This window comes from Phyllobates terribilis, unplaced genomic scaffold (assembly GCF_046119375.1).
Source record: "Phyllobates terribilis strain yellow unplaced genomic scaffold, ASM4611937v1 Scaffold_4__5_contigs__length_816908805, whole genome shotgun sequence".
NCBI classification, from domain to species: Eukaryota; Metazoa; Chordata; class Amphibia; order Anura; family Dendrobatidae; genus Phyllobates; species Phyllobates terribilis.
The window spans coordinates 55,663,880-55,682,512 of record NW_027362764.1 but is presented as its reverse complement, the minus strand read 5'-3'; the positions used below and the strand labels follow the sequence as shown (position 1 = coordinate 55,682,512).

At 44.8% G+C, this 18,633-nt stretch overlaps 1 protein-coding gene across 2 annotated transcripts in view; it reads left to right on the top strand.

Annotated features, from left to right (window-relative positions):
- The window catches only part of VPS50 (VPS50 subunit of EARP/GARPII complex), a 215,986-nt gene that overhangs the window by 21,511 nt on the left and 175,842 nt on the right, over window positions 1-18,633 (top strand). For both annotated transcript variants that reach the window (XM_073677354.1, XM_073677353.1), the window contains exon 5: window positions 10,058-10,111. In XM_073677354.1, the coding sequence (XP_073533455.1) occupies window positions 10,058-10,111 (54 nt within the window). The remainder of the gene's footprint in view (window positions 1-10,057; window positions 10,112-18,633) is intronic.

Here is an 18,633-nt window from a genome sequence, read left to right as displayed (position 1 = left end):
CATTTCTGCATCGTGTGCACATACCCTTAATTAAACCTTTTTTTTTTTTTTTTTTTTTTAATTTTGTGAATCATAAAGATAAAATGCATCAAAAATTGTGAACCTGGCACCAATATCCTGCATCCTGCCCCCGACTCGCCATCGCAGGCACGTTATTTTTATGTAGGTTCTCAGTCAATTTTTATTTTATGTAAATTATATTGTTGGTACCCCTCGTTTAATGAAAGAAAAACCCACAATGGTCACAGAAATAACTTGAATCTGACAAAAGTAATAATAAATTAAAAATCTATGTAAATGAGCAAATTAAAATCAGACATTGCTTTTCAACCCTGCTGCCACAGAATTAAAAAAAAATTAAACACAGAAATGATGGTACCCCTGAAAATAATGTGACAAAAGGGACATGTTAAATCAAGTTGTGTCCACTAATTAGCATCACAGGTGTCTGCAATCTTGTAATCAGTCAGTGGGCCTGTATATAGGGCTACAGATACTCACTGTGAGGTTTGGTGACATGGTGTGTACCACACTCAACACGGACCAGAGGAAGCAAAGGAAAGAGTTGTCTCAGGAGACTAGAAAGAAAATTATAGACAAGCATGTTAAAGGTAAAGGTTATAAGACCATCTCCAAGCAGCTTGATGTTCCTGTGACTACAGTTGCACGTATTATTCAGAAATTTAAGATCCATGGGACTGTAGCCAACCTCCCTGGACGTGGCCGCAGGAGGAAAACTGATGACAAATCAAAGAGACGGATAATACGAGTGGGAACAAAAGAACCCAGGATAACTTCTAAAGAGATTAAAGGTGAACTTCAAGCTCAAGGAACATCAGTGTCAGATCGCGCCATTCCTCATTGTTTGATGCAAAGTGGACTTCATAGGAGACGACCAACGAGAACACCATTGTTTGAAAAAAAATCCTAAAAAAGCCAGACTGGAATTTGCCAAACTACATGTTGACAAGCCACAAAGCTTCTGGGAGAATGTCCTATGGACAGATGAGACAAAAATGGAAGTTTTGGGCAAGGCATAACAGCTCTATGTTCACAGACGGAAAAATGAAGCATATGAAGAAAAGAACACTGTCCCTACTGTGAAACATGGTGGAGGCTCTGTCATGTTCTGGGGCTGCTTTGCTGCATCTTGCACAGGGTGTCTTGAATCTGTGCAGGGTACAATGAAATCTCAAGATTATCAAAGGATTCTAGAAAGAAATGTGCTGCCCAGTGTCAGAAAGCTTGGTCTCAGTCGCAGGTCATGGGTCTTGCAACAGGATGATGACCCAAAACACACAGCTAAAAACACCCAAGAGTGAGAATAAATGGTGGCATTTAATCCCTTCTATAACTGTTGATCAGTGGAATGATGCGCAGGAAGCGCATACGGTGGTGTCACCAGCCGCCAATAATAAATTAATTAAATTATATAAACTCCATCAAACTTACCTGACCCCAATATGACTGCATAGATTTGGTAGAATGGCATCTGATGAATGTCACAGATGGGGGGAATGAGGAGCGGATTTCTGGCTTCTTATTTGGAATTGTGGGATAATACGAAGATATTGGAGTGAAGTGATAACTACATTGGATCGGATAGTTGGGATGCCAATTGAATGTAGTCCAGTGTTTTGTATCTTGGGTATTGTGGACGAAGAAATGTGGACACACTATGATCGGATATTCCTCCGGGAGGTTATATTTATGGCCAGGAAAGCGATAGCACTGAGATGGATGGGAGGGAAATCTCCTACTATCAACCAATGGAAAAAGGTAATGAATGATACAATACTGTATGAGAATAAGGTATATAGAAATAGGGGATGTCCCCAGAAGTTCCAAAGGATATGGGAAAGATGGTGTGACTCGCCCCTAACACCCCTATCCCCTGGTGCCATGACCTCATTAATCTTCCGTTATGAGTCCTGACATATGCCCTTTTGAACACATGGGAAATGATATATGATATATATGGACTGTAAGAGTGTACCCCTGCCATCATTGATATATGTCCTGAATTCTGATAAGGAATCGGCCGGTTTAGTGAAGAGGGCAGTGCTCCATAATGAAACTTATGTTTCTAATTGTTTGTTTGTTTCTTTAACTGTTTACTCTGATTATTGAGAATGTGATGTAAATTGTATTGAACGGAGAATGGTCCATGTTTGGATTACCCTGACCTTATAATATGACAGTATCTGTTTGTAACCATTATCCTGTGGAATTTTTCAATAAAAAGAGTTAAAAAAAAACAAAACAAAAAAAAACCACCCAAGAATGGCTAAGAGGAAACACTGGACTATTCTGACGTGGCTTCTATGAGCCCTGACCTAAATCCTATTGAGCATCTTTGGAAAGAGCTGAAACATGGCGTCTGGAAAAGGCAACCTTCAAACACGAGACAACTAGAATATAAGACATATTTTCAGCTGTTTCACACTTTTATGTTGTTTCACACATGTGTTAATTCATAGTTTTGATGCCTTCAGTGTGAATGTACAATTTTCATAGTCAGGAAAATACAGAAAAATCTTTAAATGAGAAGGTGTATCCAAACTTTTGGTCTGCACTGTATATCTACAAACAAATCTATAATATAATCGGCTAAGCTTCACTCTGTCTGAAGCCTCTATAGACTGCGCATGCGCAACGCGCAGTCTGGCTTCAAACAGAAGAACGCATGGAGCCGTTACAGGTAAGAGGAGTGTATGGCGCTGAAGATCGCGCAATGCGTAAGCACTGAACGCATACCGCGATCTCCGGCGCCATACTTGCATACTTACCTGACCGGGAGGAGCGTTGCCGCTTCGCCTCTCTTCTCGCCAGAGATCGCGGCAGGAGTGAAGGCGTCGGAGTCAGCGCATGCGCATAGCGCTATCCGGCTCCATTTTACTGAAGACACATTTGCAGTGTGTCTTCAGCAATATGGCGCCGGACAGCGCGGTATGGGCACGCGCGTACTCCGGTGCCACACTCCTTCCCCGGCAGAACAGGACACCGCAGCGCTGGACTACAGGGAAGAAAGATGAGTATAAGTGTTTTTTTTGTATGTGTGCAGCGTGAAAGGGATGAGGGGTACCATGCATACCAGGATTGGGGGATGAGAAGGCCATACATACCAGGATGAGGGGTTGGCTGCCATGCATATCAGGATTGGGGGATGAGGAGGCCATACATACCAGGATTGGAGGATGAGGGGTGCCATGCATACCAGGATGAGGGATACCGTGCATACCAGGATTGGGGGGTGAGGGGTGCCATGCATACCAGCATTGGGGATGAGGAGTACTATGCATACCGGGATAGGAATGTAGGGTACCATGCATACCAGGATGATGGATGGGGTACCATGCATACTAGGATTTAGGGATGAGGGGTACATGCATGCCAGGATTTGGGGATGAGGGGTACCATGCATACCAGGGTTGGGGGGTGAGGGGTACCATGCATACCAGGGTTGGGGGGTGAGGGGACCATGCATACCAGGGTTGGGGGGTGAGGGAACCATGCATACCAGGATTGGGGGATGAGGGGGCCATGCATACCAGGATTGGGGGATGAGGGGGGCCATGCATACCAGGATTGGGGGGTGAGGGGGGCCATGCATACCAGGATTGCGGGGTGAGGGGTGCCATGCATACCAGGATTGGGGATGAGGAGTACCATGCATACCAGGATTGGGGATGAGGAGTACCATGCATACCAGGATGATGGATGGGGTGCCATGCACACCAGGATGAGGGGTACCATGCATACCAGAATAGGGATGAGGGGTACCATGCCTACCAGGATTGGGGATGAGGAGTGCCATGCATACCAGGATAGGGATGAGGGGGCCATATATACCAGGATTGGGGATGGGGGAGCCATGCATACCAGGATTGGGGATGAGGAGGCCATACATACCAGGATTGGAGGATGAGCGGTGCCATACATACCAGAATTGGGATGAGGGGTGCCATGCATACCAGGATGAGGGATACCGTGCATACCAGGATTGGGGGGTGAGGGGTGCCATGCATACCAGCATTGGGGATGAGGAGTACCATGCATACCAAGATAGGAATGTATGGTACCATGCATACCAGGATGATGGATGGGGTACCATGCATACCAGGGTTGGGGGGTGAGGGGTACCATGCATACCAGGGTTGGGGGGTGAGGGTACCATGCCTACCAGGATTGGGGGATGAGGAGTGCCATGCATACCAGGATAGGGATGAGGGGGCCATATATACCAGGATTGGGGGTGAGGGGTGCCATGCATACCAGAATGAGGGGCTGGGTGCCATGCATATCAGGATTGGGGGATGAGGGGTACCTTGCATACCAGGATTGGGGGGATGAGGGATGCCATGCATACCAGAATAGGGATGAGGGGTACCATACATACCAGGATTGGGGGATGTGCAGTGCCATGCATACCAGGATAGGGATGAGGGGGCCATACATACCAGAATTGGGGATGAGGGAGCCATGCATACCAGGATTGGGTATGAGGAGGCCATACATACCAGGATTGGAGGATGAGCGGTGCCATACATACCAGAATTGGGATGAGGGGTGCCACGCATACCAGGATTGGGGATGAGGGGTGCCACGCATACCAGGATTGGGGATGAGGGGTGCCACGCATACCAGGATTGGGGATGAGGAGTGCCACGCATACCAGGATTGGAGATGAGGGGTGCCACGCATACCAGGATTGGGGATCAGGGGTGCCATGCATACCAGGATGGCCGTGAGGGGCCCATGAATACCAGGATTGGGGGTGACGGGCGCCATGCATACCAGAATTGGCGGGTGAGGGGACCATGCGTACCAGGATTGGGGGTGAGGGGACCATGCATACCAGGATTGGGGGATGAGGGGTACCATGCATACCAGGATTGGGGATGAGGGGGGCCATGCATACCAATATTTGGGGGGGTGAGGGGTGCCATGCATACCAGCATTGGGGATGAGGAGTACCATTCATACCAGGTTAGGAATGCGGGGTACCATGCATACCAGGATGATGGATGGGGTGCCATGCATACCAGGATTGGGGTGTGAGGGGTGCATGCCCACCAGCATTGGGGATGAGGAGTACCATGCATACCAGGATGATGGATGGGGTGCCATGCATACCAGGATGAGGGCTTGGGTGCCATGCATATCAGGATTGGGGGATGAGGAGGCCATACATACCAGGATTGGAGGATGAGGGTTGCCATACATACCAGAATTAGGATGAGGGGTGCCATGTATACCAGGATGAAAGGTACCATACATACCAGAATAGGGATGTGGGGTACCATGCATACCAGGATGAGGGATGGGGTGCCATGCATATGAGAATAGGAATGCGGGGTACCATGTATACCAGGATAGGAATGCGGGGTACCATGCATACCAGGATTGGGGGTGAGGGGTGCCATGCATACCAGGATTGGGGGTGAGGGGTGTCATGCATACCAGAATTGGGGGTGAGGGGTGCCATGCATACCAGGATTGGGGGTGAGGGGTGCCTTGCATACCAGGATGGGGGGTACCATACATACCAGGATTGGGGATGAGGAAGCCATGCATACAAGGATGTGGGATTGGGTACCATGCATGCCAGGATTGGGGACGAGGGGTGCCATGCATGCCAGGATTGGGGACGAGGGGTGCCATGCATGCCAGGATTGGGGACGAGGGGTGCCATGCATACCAGGATTGGGGACGAGGGGTGCCATGCATCCCAGGAGAGGAATGGGGGCAGCACATAACAGGATGGAGGAACAGGATGGGGTTTGAAAAAGGTTCTGTGAACCGAAACGTTGCTTTTTGGCTCATTAAAGTCCATTTTTTCTGAAGAATTTTGGAGTGCTGCCTTTTGATATACTTTCTATATCTATCTATCTATCTATATATATATATATATTATACACATACACACACACACACCCTTACAAATACAACTTGTCGCCCAAAAAAGGCAAAAAAAAAAAGAAAGGCAAAAGAAAAAAAAAAAAAAAAAAGGCGTACCTGTTATTTTTGCATGTGCACATAGTAGCATACGAGCCAAGGCCAACCCCCTCCCCTTGATCACTCCCCTTGACCCCCAAAAATGAGATGCATCTGATTTGACCTGTAAGTGAATTTCCTGTGAAGCCCCTTTAAGTGCCGCTGATCTGGACTGTTGTGTGCCTCTGAGTCCTTTTCCAGAGCTCGTACCTGTAGTGCTCTGCTTGCGGAGCCGGGCACTCTATGTATATGACTGATATGAATTAGTTATGACAGCTCTGGATGTCGGAGTGAAATTCCCTCTAACTCGATGTGACACTTACACGATGTAAAGCTTTGAAGGCTTGAGAGACTGGATCAGAAAGCGGCGGCGTCTCTTTAAGGACATCATATATAATGCAAAGCTGCCAATAAATGTAATTGTCTCCGGGGTGAGTATTTTCCCTCTAAAATCCAAAAGAAAAAGCTTTTTTTTTTTTTTTGCAAAAAAAATCCCCTCCCCCTCTCCGCTGTACAGAGCGCGCACTGCTCTAATTCTAAATGATATTCTTGATTTCTGCAAAAATAAATAAGTTGCATCATTTACGTTTTCAGAATAAGACGAGACGTGCATGTAGATTTGGAAATTCGCAGCCAGGCGGTAACATTTTAGTAAATTGAATTAGACTGTCATTTCGGGCTTGTAATTTGATATTTGCGCTCCCAGGGATTTGTACAGAGCATCGATCATTATGTCGCCACTATCCTGACATTTTGTAACATTTATTTATTTTTTACATTTCTATATTTTATTTTTCCTGGTACTGTTTATAATGTTTCCACAATATTTGCATAGTTATTTCTTAAAGGTATTGTTCACTTTTAGGGTCAATGTGTTTTTTTTATTTTTATTATTTTTAAATTACTTAACCCCTTCATGACTTTATATATAATATACAGTACAGACCAAAAGTTTGGACACACATTCTCATTTAAAGATTTTTCTGTATTTTCATGACTATGAAAATTGTACATTCACACTGAAGGCATCAAAACTATGAATTAACACATGTGGAATTATATACTTAACAAAAAAGTGTGAAACAACTGAAAATATGTCTTATATTCTAGGTTCTTCAAAGTAGCCACCTTTTGCTTTGATGACTGCTTTGCACACTCTTGGCATTCTCTTGATGAGCTTCAAGAGGTAGTCACCGGAAATGGTTTTCACTTCACAGGTGTGCCCTGTCAGGTTTAATAAGTGGGATCTCTTGCCTTATAAATGGGACCATCAGTTGTGTTGTGCAGAAGTCAGGTGGATACACAGCTGATAGTCCTACTGAATAGACTGTTAGAATTTGTATTATGGCAAGAAAAAAGCAGCTAAGAAAAGAAAAACAAGTGGCCATCATTACTTTAAGAAATGAAGGTCAGTCAGTGAGAAAAATTGGGAAAACTTTGAAAGTGTCCCCAAGTGCAGTTGCAAAAACCATCAAGTGCTACAAAGAAACTGGCTCACATGAGGACCGCCCCAGGAAAGGAAGACCAAGAGTCACCTCTGCTTCTGAGGATAAGTTTATCCGAATCACCAGCCTCAGAAATCGCAGGTTAACAGCAGCTCAGATTAGAGACCAGGTCAATGCCACACAGAGTTCTAGCAGCAGACACATCTTTACAACAACTGTTAAGAGGAGACTTTGTGCAGCAGGCCTTCATGGTAAAATAGCTGCTAGGAAACCACTGCTAAGGACAGGCAACAAGCAGAAGAGACTTGTTTGGGCTAAAGAACACAAGGAATGGACATTAGACCAGTGGAAATCTGTGCTTTGGTCTGATGAGTCCAAATTTGAGATCTTTGGTTCCAACCACCGTGTCTTTGTGCGACGCAGAAAAGGTGAACGGATGGACTCTACATGCCTGGTTCCCACCGAGAAGCATGGAGGAGGAGGTGTGATGGTGTGGGGGTGCTTTGCTGGTGACACTGCTGGGGATTTATTCAAAATTGAAGGCATACTGAACCAGCATGGCTACCACAGCATCTTGCAGCGGCATGCTATTCCATCCGGTTTGCGTTTAGTTGGACCATCATTTATTTTTCAACAGGACAATGACCCCAAACACACCTCCAGGCTGTGTAAGGACTATTTGACCAAGAAGGAGAGTGATGGGGTGCTACACCAGATGACCTGTACTCCACAGTCACCAGACCTGAACCCAATCGAGATGGTTTGGGGTGAGCTGGACCGCAGAGTGAAGGCAGAAGGGCCAACAAGTGCTAAGCATCTCTGGGAACTCCTTCAAGATTGTTGGAAGACCATTTCCGGTGACTACCTCTTGAAGCTCATCAAGAGAATGCCAAGAGTGTGCAAAGCAGTCATCAAAGCAAAAGATGGCTACTTTGAAGAACCTAGAATATAAGACATATTTTCAGTTGTTTCACACTTTTTTGTTAAGTATATAATTCCACATGTGGTAATTCATAGTTTTGATGTCTTCAGTGTGAATGTACAATTTTCATAGTCATGAAAATACAGAAAAATCTTTAAATGAGAATGTGTGTCCAAACTTTTGGTCTGTACTGTATATTTACGTCAAAGGTCGTATCCTTGCCTTTTATGCGGGCTCACACGCTGAGCCTGCCGTTTTCCCTGCACATGATGGCTGATTTAGTCAGATGATGACTGATGATTTATTCAGTCATCATCTGACTCTGCCCTCGGCTGTTAAACAGTTAAATCCTGCTGTCAATCTCTGACAGCGAGATCGGGTGCATCACAAATTCCACTCATCGGCGCCCCTGTCACGTGATCGCGAGACACCAATGGGTTGTCAGTACAGCTGGGGGTCTGCAGAAGACCCTCATTCTTGCCATTGTGAATCTCCTGTGAACGCTGGCTTGTGGCCGGCGTTCGTAGGAGATCGTGATTTTCTCTATACGTAGGAGGGCTGAAGCACTTTTATGTGTATCACAAGCGATCAGACAATCACAGCTTCGAGTCCCCTAAGGGAACTATTGAATACAGTAAAAAGTGTGAAAAAAAAAGTTTTTAAAAGTAAAAAAAAAACTAAGAAATAGTTCAAATCACCCACCTTCTGCCCCATTTGAAAATAAAACAATTAAAAAATATATATAAAAAATACACATATTTGGTATCCCTGCATTCAGAAGCGCCCGATCTATCAAAATATAAAACCAATTAATCCCATCTATAAATGGTGTTTTACGAGAAAAGAAATCAAAATGCCAGAATTTAATTTTTTTGGCTGCCGCAAAATTGCAATGAAATGCAATAAAAGGGGATCAAAACATTGTATCTACAGCAAAATGATATCAATAAAAGCGCTAGCTCGGCACTCAAAAGATAAGTCCTCACCCGGCCCCAGATCCCTAAAAACGTTACGGTCTCGGAAAATGGCGACATAAGCAACATTTTTTTTTATTACAGATTTCGGAGTTATTTTTCACCATTTAAATAAAGAAAAAGCCTTACATGCTTGGTATCTGCAAACTCGTAATGACCTGGGGAATAATATTGCAGGTCAGTTTTACCATGTAGTGAACATGGTAAATAAAAAAAAAAAAACAATTGTGGAATTGCAATTTTTTTTTCAATTTCGCCGCACTTGGAATTTTTTCCTCGTTTTTCAGTACACGATATGGTAAAATCAATGGTGTGATTCAAAAGTACAATTTATCCCACAAGTTATAATGATGGAAAAATAAAAAAGTTATGGCTCTTGGAAGAAGAGGAGGAAAAAATGAAAGTGCAAAAAATGGAAAATTGCAAGGTCATGAAGTGGTTAAATATATGTATTTTTTTGCTAAAAAAAAATATTATTTTTGCAGTTTTCTTTAAAAAATGTAGCTTCATTTTTTTTTTTTTTTTCCGGGCTTTTTGTTTCCGTGCACATTTAAGCTCCATGTGGTGTCTATGATAATAAATCAGCTGAGAGCAAGTCTGGGAAAAAAAGATGAATAAAGGAGTTACAATCCCTCTCATCAGAACGAGCACACTGACAGATTCTCAGTTAACTCACTCTGAAATATTTTTCTAATCCGTCTTTCTTGGTTACATTGCAGGTCTCCAGAAAAGTAGCAGATCTGATTCTAGAAAAGCAGCCGTCCTACGTCAAGGTAAGAACTGACCACCTATTACTTTTACGGGTGCATAAAGTTTAAGAATAATGATTAGTGATGAGCGAGTATGTTCTGTTAACCCTGTCGGCGAGTATGCTCGGGCGAGTACCAAGTATCTTCAGCTTACTCGGTGATATGTTTGAATCACTCCTGTGTGCAGATACTCGCCCGAGCATACTCGCCGAAAGGGTTAACAGAACATGCTCGCTCATCACTAATAATGATATATGTAGTTTTTAGCTTTTGTTTGAGGTTTTTAGTCTTTTATTTTGTATTTTACTAATCTGTTTTATTCAGTTCGCTCTTCCCTGTTAATCCGCACATGATAATTTTCCCCCTGTTATGTATTAGAAAATTACAGAACCCTTTCGTTATACCAGGAGTGATCTTCATTACCATAATTATTATTTTGGCTGGCGTCTTTAATGTGTTCCCCATATCGCACACTGGAAGAAACGGAGTTTGCATGATCAGTAGCGTCTATCAGCAATATTAAACAACTGCCGCTCTTCTACAATGGTCGGAATTGGCGCTAACGCCGTTTTTTTTTTTTTTGTCAATTACGACCAAACTCCTTCTGTAAGCTCATAGGCACCCCTGCAACGTCATCGCTGCGCGCCGGAGGCTCGATGTGGTAACACCTTGCCGGTCAATATAATATGGATGGATTAGGTACACTGCACTACTGTTAGTAGTGCAGTGCATTATGTTACTAAATATCATGTGTATTTTCTAATGTTGGATTAAAAGTAAATACAAAAAAATCTTCACAAATTTGCTATCACCACATCCACATGTCTCTTTATCCTGCATAGTAAACACATCAACTATTAAAAAAATTTAAAAAAAATGCCTAAACTGCTTTTTTTTTTCTTTTTCATCTTGATACGAAGTGATCGTATGTACTAATCATACTTATGCAAATGATAGCTCATCATGCAAAAAAAAAAAAAAGACAAAAAGAAGGCCCCAGAAATCAACTGTATGATCGAAGAAAAATAAAACACTTTTGGGATGTGAAAAAAATCCCACTGATTTTCTCGACCGCTTCATTGGGGGGACACAGAGAACCATGGGGATAGTCTGCTGCCACCTGTAGGCTGACACTATTATTACATTCTAAATGAAAATTGGTTCCTCCCCAGCAGACTATACCTCACCTGCTAGCTTCATGCTCCCACAGCACAGTTTAGTGAGAAAGTAGTAGGAGAAGCAAAAAGAAACATAAGCATTTGGAAAAATAATTAATGACCTATTATGGATCCAAGTTGGCTGGACAAATGGGTGCAGCTGCATCACTTCAGGATAGAGTTGCTGTGGCCAGTCGCGACATCCATGGAGGCCTATCTTTCCAGCTCATCAGTGATTTCTTCGCTTTGCAGTCATCCAGGATCAATTTCATTTCATGACCTTCCCTTTGGGCTGGCAACCGCGTCCAGTGTGTTTACAAAGGTTCTGGCCCCAGTCATGACTTTACTCCGGACCAAGGGGTGGTGGTAATTCCCTACCTGGACGATATTCTGGTCAAGGTGCCTTCCTTTTCCCAGAATCTGGAAAGTTTGCAGATTGTTCTAGATTCCTGGAACAATTCGGATGAATTGTCAACAGGACAAAGTCCGTGTTAATTCTAAAATAGCAGCTTTGGTTTCTAGAGATGATATTCGACACAGTTCAAGCGTCAATCTTCCTTCCAGAGGAGAAGAAGCTAACACTGGAATCCTCTGTCCAAATTCTGAAGTGGTCAGAGAGATGTTCACTCTGGTTTTGCATGAGAGTCTTGAGGAAGATGGTAGCAACATGCGCGACAGTCCTGTTTGCACAGTGTCATTCAAAGCCCCTACAGAGCACACTGTTGGCATATTGGGACAAATCAGTACAATCTCTAGACCGTCCAATCCCCCTTCCACTTCGTTGTCGCCAGTCTCTCAGGTGGTGGCTGACGTCATCCCTATTAATCCAGGGTCGTTCCTTCCGCCATATACAGTGACAGGTTCTGACCACGGATGCCAGCCTCATCGGTCGGGGGGGGGGGGGCGTCTTCCACCACTTTTCGGTTCAGGGACCTGGAGTGGACAACTGGGCGGCACACTTCTTGAGCCAAGAGCAGATAGAGACAGGAGAATGGGCTCTTCACCCAGAAGTGTTCAAGCAACTTTGTCGTCAGTGGGGCACACCACATGTAGATCTATTGGCATCAAGATTAAACCACAAGGTACCAAGATTCACGGCAAGATCTCGGGATCCTCAGGCAGTGGCATCTGATGCATTGGCAATTCCCTGGTCCCAGTTCTCCCTTCCTTACCTATTTTTTCTTTTACCTTTTCTGCCCAGACTTCTCAAGAAAGTCAAGGCAGAGGTGGTTCCAGTTATCCTCATCACACTTCACTGGCCTCGTGATCAACTTTTTGGCGGATGTCCCTTGGACTCTTCCTCACCGTTCAGATCTTCTGTTTCAGAGTTCCTTCTTCCACCAGAATTTAGTCGCTCAATTTAATGGCATGGCTGTTGAAGCTGCTATTCTGAGGGCAGTGGGTTTGTCACAATCAGTCATCCAAACCATGATCGGGCATGGAAGCCCTCCTTTCTGTGCATCTATAACCACGCTTGAAAGACCTACTTTTGTTGGTGTGAGTCTTCTGGAATTTCTCCAATGTCCATTTCTCTGCCTTCTTGTAGTCAGGGTTGGAGTCAGGATTGGCACTTAGTTCTCTCAAGGGACAGGTGTTCACCTTGGCTGTTTTATTTCAGAGAGATGTGGCATCTAGACCTCAGGTCAGAACCCTTCTTCAGGGTGTAACACATGCTAGATCACCCTATCGGCCCCCCTTTGATCTGTTGGACCTTAATCTAGTCTTGGAGGTTCTTCAGTCTCCACTTTTTGAGCCAGGGATATTTCTGCTCTTTGTCTTGCTTATAAGGTAGCTTTTCCTATAGCCAACACCTCTGTTAGGACTAGAGTATCGGAGCTTGCGGCTATTTCTTGTCAAGCTTCTTACCTCATTCTGCACCAGGATAAGGTAGTGTTGAGACCTGTTCCATATTTCCTCCCCAAAGTGCTTTCGGATTTTAACCTTAACGAGATAATTGTCTTGCCTTCCTTTTGCCCTGATCCTTCTCATCCAATCGAGAAGGCTCTGCATGAATTAGATGTTGTTAGTACTGTATGGTGTTATTTATCAGCCACCACCTCATTTAGAAGGTCTGATTACTTGTTTGTCATACCAACTGGCCTTCTCAGGGGCCTGGCCGCCTCTAAGGCAACTATTACTCGTTAGATTAGAAAAACCATCATTCAGGCCTATAAGGCGAAGGCTAGGGCGCTTTCTTTTAGGGTTAAGGCGCACTCTACGCGGCGATGGGGGCTTCCTGGGCGATTTGCTACCAGGCATCGGTCCTGCAACTCTGTAAAGCAGCTACTTGGTGATTGGTACATAACTTTTCCAAATTTTACAGGGCCCACTCCTTTACTTCTTCGATGCAAGTCTTGGCAGAAAGATTTTGCAGGTGGCAGTTGCTAAAGCTTCGGCCTGAGCAAAAGTGGAGAATTTGGTGTTAACAGTATTTTATTTATTTTCCCACCCCAGGGCCCTCTTTAGGACGTCCCATGGTTCTCTGTGTCCTCCAATGAAGTGGCCGAGGAATTTAAGATATTTGGTAGTCACCGTAAAATCTGTTTCTCAGTAGTCTTCATTGGGGGGACACAGCACCCACCCTTAGTTGCCTGGTTTGGCATGCATTTATATGGTTTTCCTCTCTTGATGTAATTGAATTATTTTTCCAAATGCTTTAATGATTTTTTTTTTTTTTTTTGCTTCTCTTACTGCTTTCTCACTAAGCCGAGGAAGCCCGACTCCAGCAGGCGAGGTATAGTCTGCTGGGGAGGAGCCAATTTTCATTTAGAATGTAATAATAGTGTCAGCCTACAGGTGGCAGCAGACTATCCCATGTTTCTCTCCTGTGGTCCAATGGATGGAGTCAGACCGGCCTTGGTATGTCCTGTGAGTTCTTGAGTCCAGGCCCCACCCTTGTTTTTGATGGATGCAGATGACGTCTCCTAAGTCATCCACATCCAGCAAGAAGTGCATACGCAGGACTTTTGAACTGTATGTGTTTTATGTAGGAGACGTCGCTGATCATTTCCGAGGACATAATGTTAGGCATCGTGGTTCTGTGCTCCCACCTGGGAATGGAGCAGGAGCGGTGCTATGTTACTCTGGTCACATGCGCCGCCATTGTCCTGACCCTGGAGGCGGAACTTCTACCCGTGCTCCGAGACTGTCCCATTCTTATGGAACATCGCATTCTGGTGTTGTGGGATGTATGGACGCCTTGTCTCTCACTTATTTCTCCGGTTGCCAGGCAACGCAGGACGCTACTGTGTCTGGCACTATGCAGTGGTCGGATGTTGTCCAATCTGCTGTTCAAACAAGCAGGGAGTAGCTGTCTGGGGACGATTGGGAGGTGCTCAACACCTGATTATTAGGCGGACTATTTAATCCTGCTCCCTGCTCAGACCTTTGTGGTTTATTACCGTTCCAATGTTCTGTGGTGGTGAGTGGTGCTAGCATTAGTGTTGCTATCTTTTCAGGGGTTTTCTCATTTCTCTTCTGGATACACTTCTTGGAGTTCTTGCAGAGGTACTCACCTGGTTCTTGACTAGGCACCAGACGCCAGCTGTCCAGCAACAGTGGGCCTGGGAAGGGCTCTGCCATAGTCCCCATTCTAATTACTGGGAGCTGGGTGAAGAGTATTCCTGGCCCTCAAGGGCTCGCCTAGCTGGCCAGCTTGCTAGGGCCCTCTGCACAGCACATCAAATGTATTGAATTCAGCCCGGCGCATGTGCATATCTAGTTAAGGCAGCGTAAATGTGCATACGCATAGCTAGGTAAGGCAGAGTAAATGCGCATACGCATAGCTAGGTAAGGCATAGTAAATGCGCATACGCATAGCTAGGTAAGGCAGAGTAAATGCGCATACGCATAGCTAGGTAAGGCAGAGTAAATGCGCATACGCATAGCTAGGTAAGGCAGAGTAAATGCGCATACGCATAGCTAGGTAAGGCAGAGTAAATGCGCATACGCATAGCTAGGTAAGGCAGAGTAAATGCGCATACGCATAGCTAGGTAAGGCATAGTAAATGCGCATACGCATAGCTAGGTAAGGCAGAGTAAATGTGCATGTACAGGTAGGTAAGGCAGAGTAAATTTCATACGCATAGCTAGGTAAGGAAGAGTAAATGTGCATACGTATAGCTAGGTAAGGCAGAGTAAATGCACTTACGCATAGCTAGGTTAGGCCGAGTAAATGTGCATACGCATAGCTAGGTAAGGCAGAGTAAATGTTCATACACATAGCGAGGTAAGGCAGAGTAAATGCACATACACAGGTAGGTAAGGCAGAGTAAATGTGCATATGCAAAGGTAGGTAAGGCAGGGTAAATGTGTATACGCACAGGTAGGTAAGGCAGAGTAAATGTTCATACACATGGCTAGGTAAGGCATAGTAAATGCGCATACACACAGGTAGGTAAGGCTGAGTAAGTGCGCATACACAGGTAGGTAAGGCAGGGTAAATGTTCATACGCATAGCTAGATAAGGCAGGGTAAATGTGCATACGCATAGCTAGGTAAGGAAGAGTAAATGTTCATACGCATAGCTAGGTAAGGCAGAGTAAATGTGCATATACAGGTAGGTAAGGCAGAGTAAATGTGCATACACATAGCTAGGTAAGGCAGGGTAAATGTGCATACGCATAGCTAGGTAAGGCAGGGTAAATGTGCATATGCATAGCTAGGTAAGGCAGAGTAAATGCATACGCATATCTAGGTAAGGCAGAGTAAAAGTGCATACGCATAGCTAGGTAAGGCAGAGTAAATGCGCATACGCATAGCTAGGTAAGGCAGAGTAAATGCGCATACGCATAGCTAGGTAAGGCATAGTAAATGCGCATACGCATAGCTAGGTAAGGCAGAGTAAATGTGCATGTACAGGTAGGTAAGGCAGAGTAAATGTTCATACGCATAGCTAGGTAAGGAAGAGTAAATGTGCATACGTATAGCTAGGTAAGGCAGAGTAAATGCACTTACTCATAGCTAGGTTAGGCCGAGTAAATGTGCATACGCATAGCTAGGTAAGGCAGAGTAAATGTTCATACACATAGCGAGGTAAGGCAGAGTAAATGCGCATACACAGGTAGGTAAGGCAGAGTAAATGTGTATACGCACAGGTAGGTAAGGCAGAGTAAATGTTCATACACATAGCTAGGTAAGGCAGAGTAAATGCGCATACACAGGTAGGTAAGGCAGAGTAAATGTGTATACGCACAGGTAGGTAAGGCATAGTAAATGCGCATACACACAGGTAGGTAAGGCTGAGTAAGTGCGCATACACAGGTAGGTAAGGCAGGGTAAATGTTCATACGCATAGCTAGATAAGGCAGGGTAAATGTTCATACACATAGCTAGGTAAGGCAGCGTAGATGTGCATAAGCATAGCTAGGTAAGGCATAGTAAATGTGCATAAGCATAGCTAGGTAAGGCATAGTAAATGTGCATACGCATAGCTAGGTAAGGCATAGTAAATGCGCATACGCACAGGTAGGTAAGGCAGAGTAAGTGTGCATAAGCATAGCTAGGTAAGGCATAGTAAATGTGCATACGCATAGCTAGGTAAGGTAGGGTAAATGTGCATACACATAGCTAGGTAAGGCAGAGTAAATGCGCATACGCACAGGTAGGTAAGGCAGAGTAAATGCGCATACGCACAGGTAGGTAAGGCATAGTAAATGCGCATACGCACAGGTAGGTAAGGCAGGGTAAATGTGCATACACATAGCTAGGTAAGGCAGAGTAAATGCGCATACGCATAGCTAGGTAAGGCAGAGTAAATGCGCATACACACAGGTAGGTAAGGCAGAGTAAATGCGCATACGCATAGCTAGGTAAGGCAGAGTAAATGCGCATACGCACAGGTAGGTAAGGCAGGGTAAATGTGCATATGCATGGCTAGGTAAGGCAGGGTAAATGTTAATACGCATAGCTAGGTAAGGCAGAGTAAATGCGCATACGCATAGCTAGGTAAGGCAGAGTAAATGTGCATACGCATAGCTAGGTAAGGCAGGGTAAATGTGCATACACATAGCTAGGTAAGGCAGAGTAAATGCGCATACGCACAGGTAGGTAAGGCATAGTAAATGCGCATACGCACAGGTAGGTAAGGCAGAGTAAATGCGCATACGCATAGCTAGGTAAGGCAGAGTAAATGCGCATACGCACAGGTAGGTAAGGCATAGTAAATGCGCATACGCACAGGTAGGTAAGGCAGGATAAATGTGCATACACATAGCTAGGTAAGGCAGAGTAAATGCGCATACGCACAGGTAAGTAAGGCATAGTAAATGCGCATACGCACAGGTAGGTAAGGCAGGGTAAATGTGCATACACATAGCTAGGTAAGGCAGAGTAAATGCGCATACGCATAGCTAGGTAAGGCAGAGTAAATGCGCATACACACAGGTAGGTAAGGCAGGGTAAATGTGCATACGCATAGCTAGGTAAGGCAGAGTAAATGCGCATACGCACAGGTAGGTAAGGGAGGGTAAATGTGCATATGCATGGCTAGGTAAGGCAGGGTAAATGTTAATACGCATAGCTAGGTAAGGCAGAGTAAATGCGCATACGCATAGCTAGGTAAGGCAGAGTAAATGCGCATACGCACAGGTAGGTAAGGCATAGTAAATGCGCATACGCACAGGTAGGTAAGGCAGGATAAATGTGCATACACATAGCTAGGTAAGGCAGAGTAAATGCGCATACGCACAGGTAGGTAAGGCAGAGTAAATGCGCATACGCACAGGTAGGTAAGGCATAGTAAATGCGCATACGCACAGGTAGGTAAGGCAGGATAAATGTGCATACACATAGCTAGGTAAGGCAGAGTAAATGCGCATACGCACAGGTAGGTAAGGCATAGTAAATGCGCATACGCACAGGTAGGTAAGGCAGGGTAAATGTGCATACACATAGCTAGGTAAGGCAGAGTAAATGCGCATACGCATAGCTAGGTAAGGCAGAGTAAATGCGCATACGCATAGCTAGGTAAGGCAGAGTAAATGCGCATACACACAGGTAGGTAAGGGAGGGTAAATGTGCATATGCATGGCTAGGTAAGGCAGGGTAAATGTTAATACGCATAGCTAGGTAAGGCAGGGTAAATGCGCATACGCATAGCTAGGTAAGGCAGGGTAAATGTGCATATGCATGGCTAGGCAAGGCAGAGTAAATGCGTATAGCTGGGTAAAGAAGTATGTAATGTGCATGTGCAAGGTTACCGCTGAACAGAGGGTGTACGCAGGATTTTAAGCTCAAAGCCTTGCACATGCGCCGGGCTGAATACTCAATGCATTTCTTGTACTCAGAAATGGCGGATTAGGTTTCCTACATCCAACACATGGATGCCCTGTCCACTGTAAGCCTGGCACATGCCTGTCACACCCAGCTATGAGCATGCACAGTTCTGAT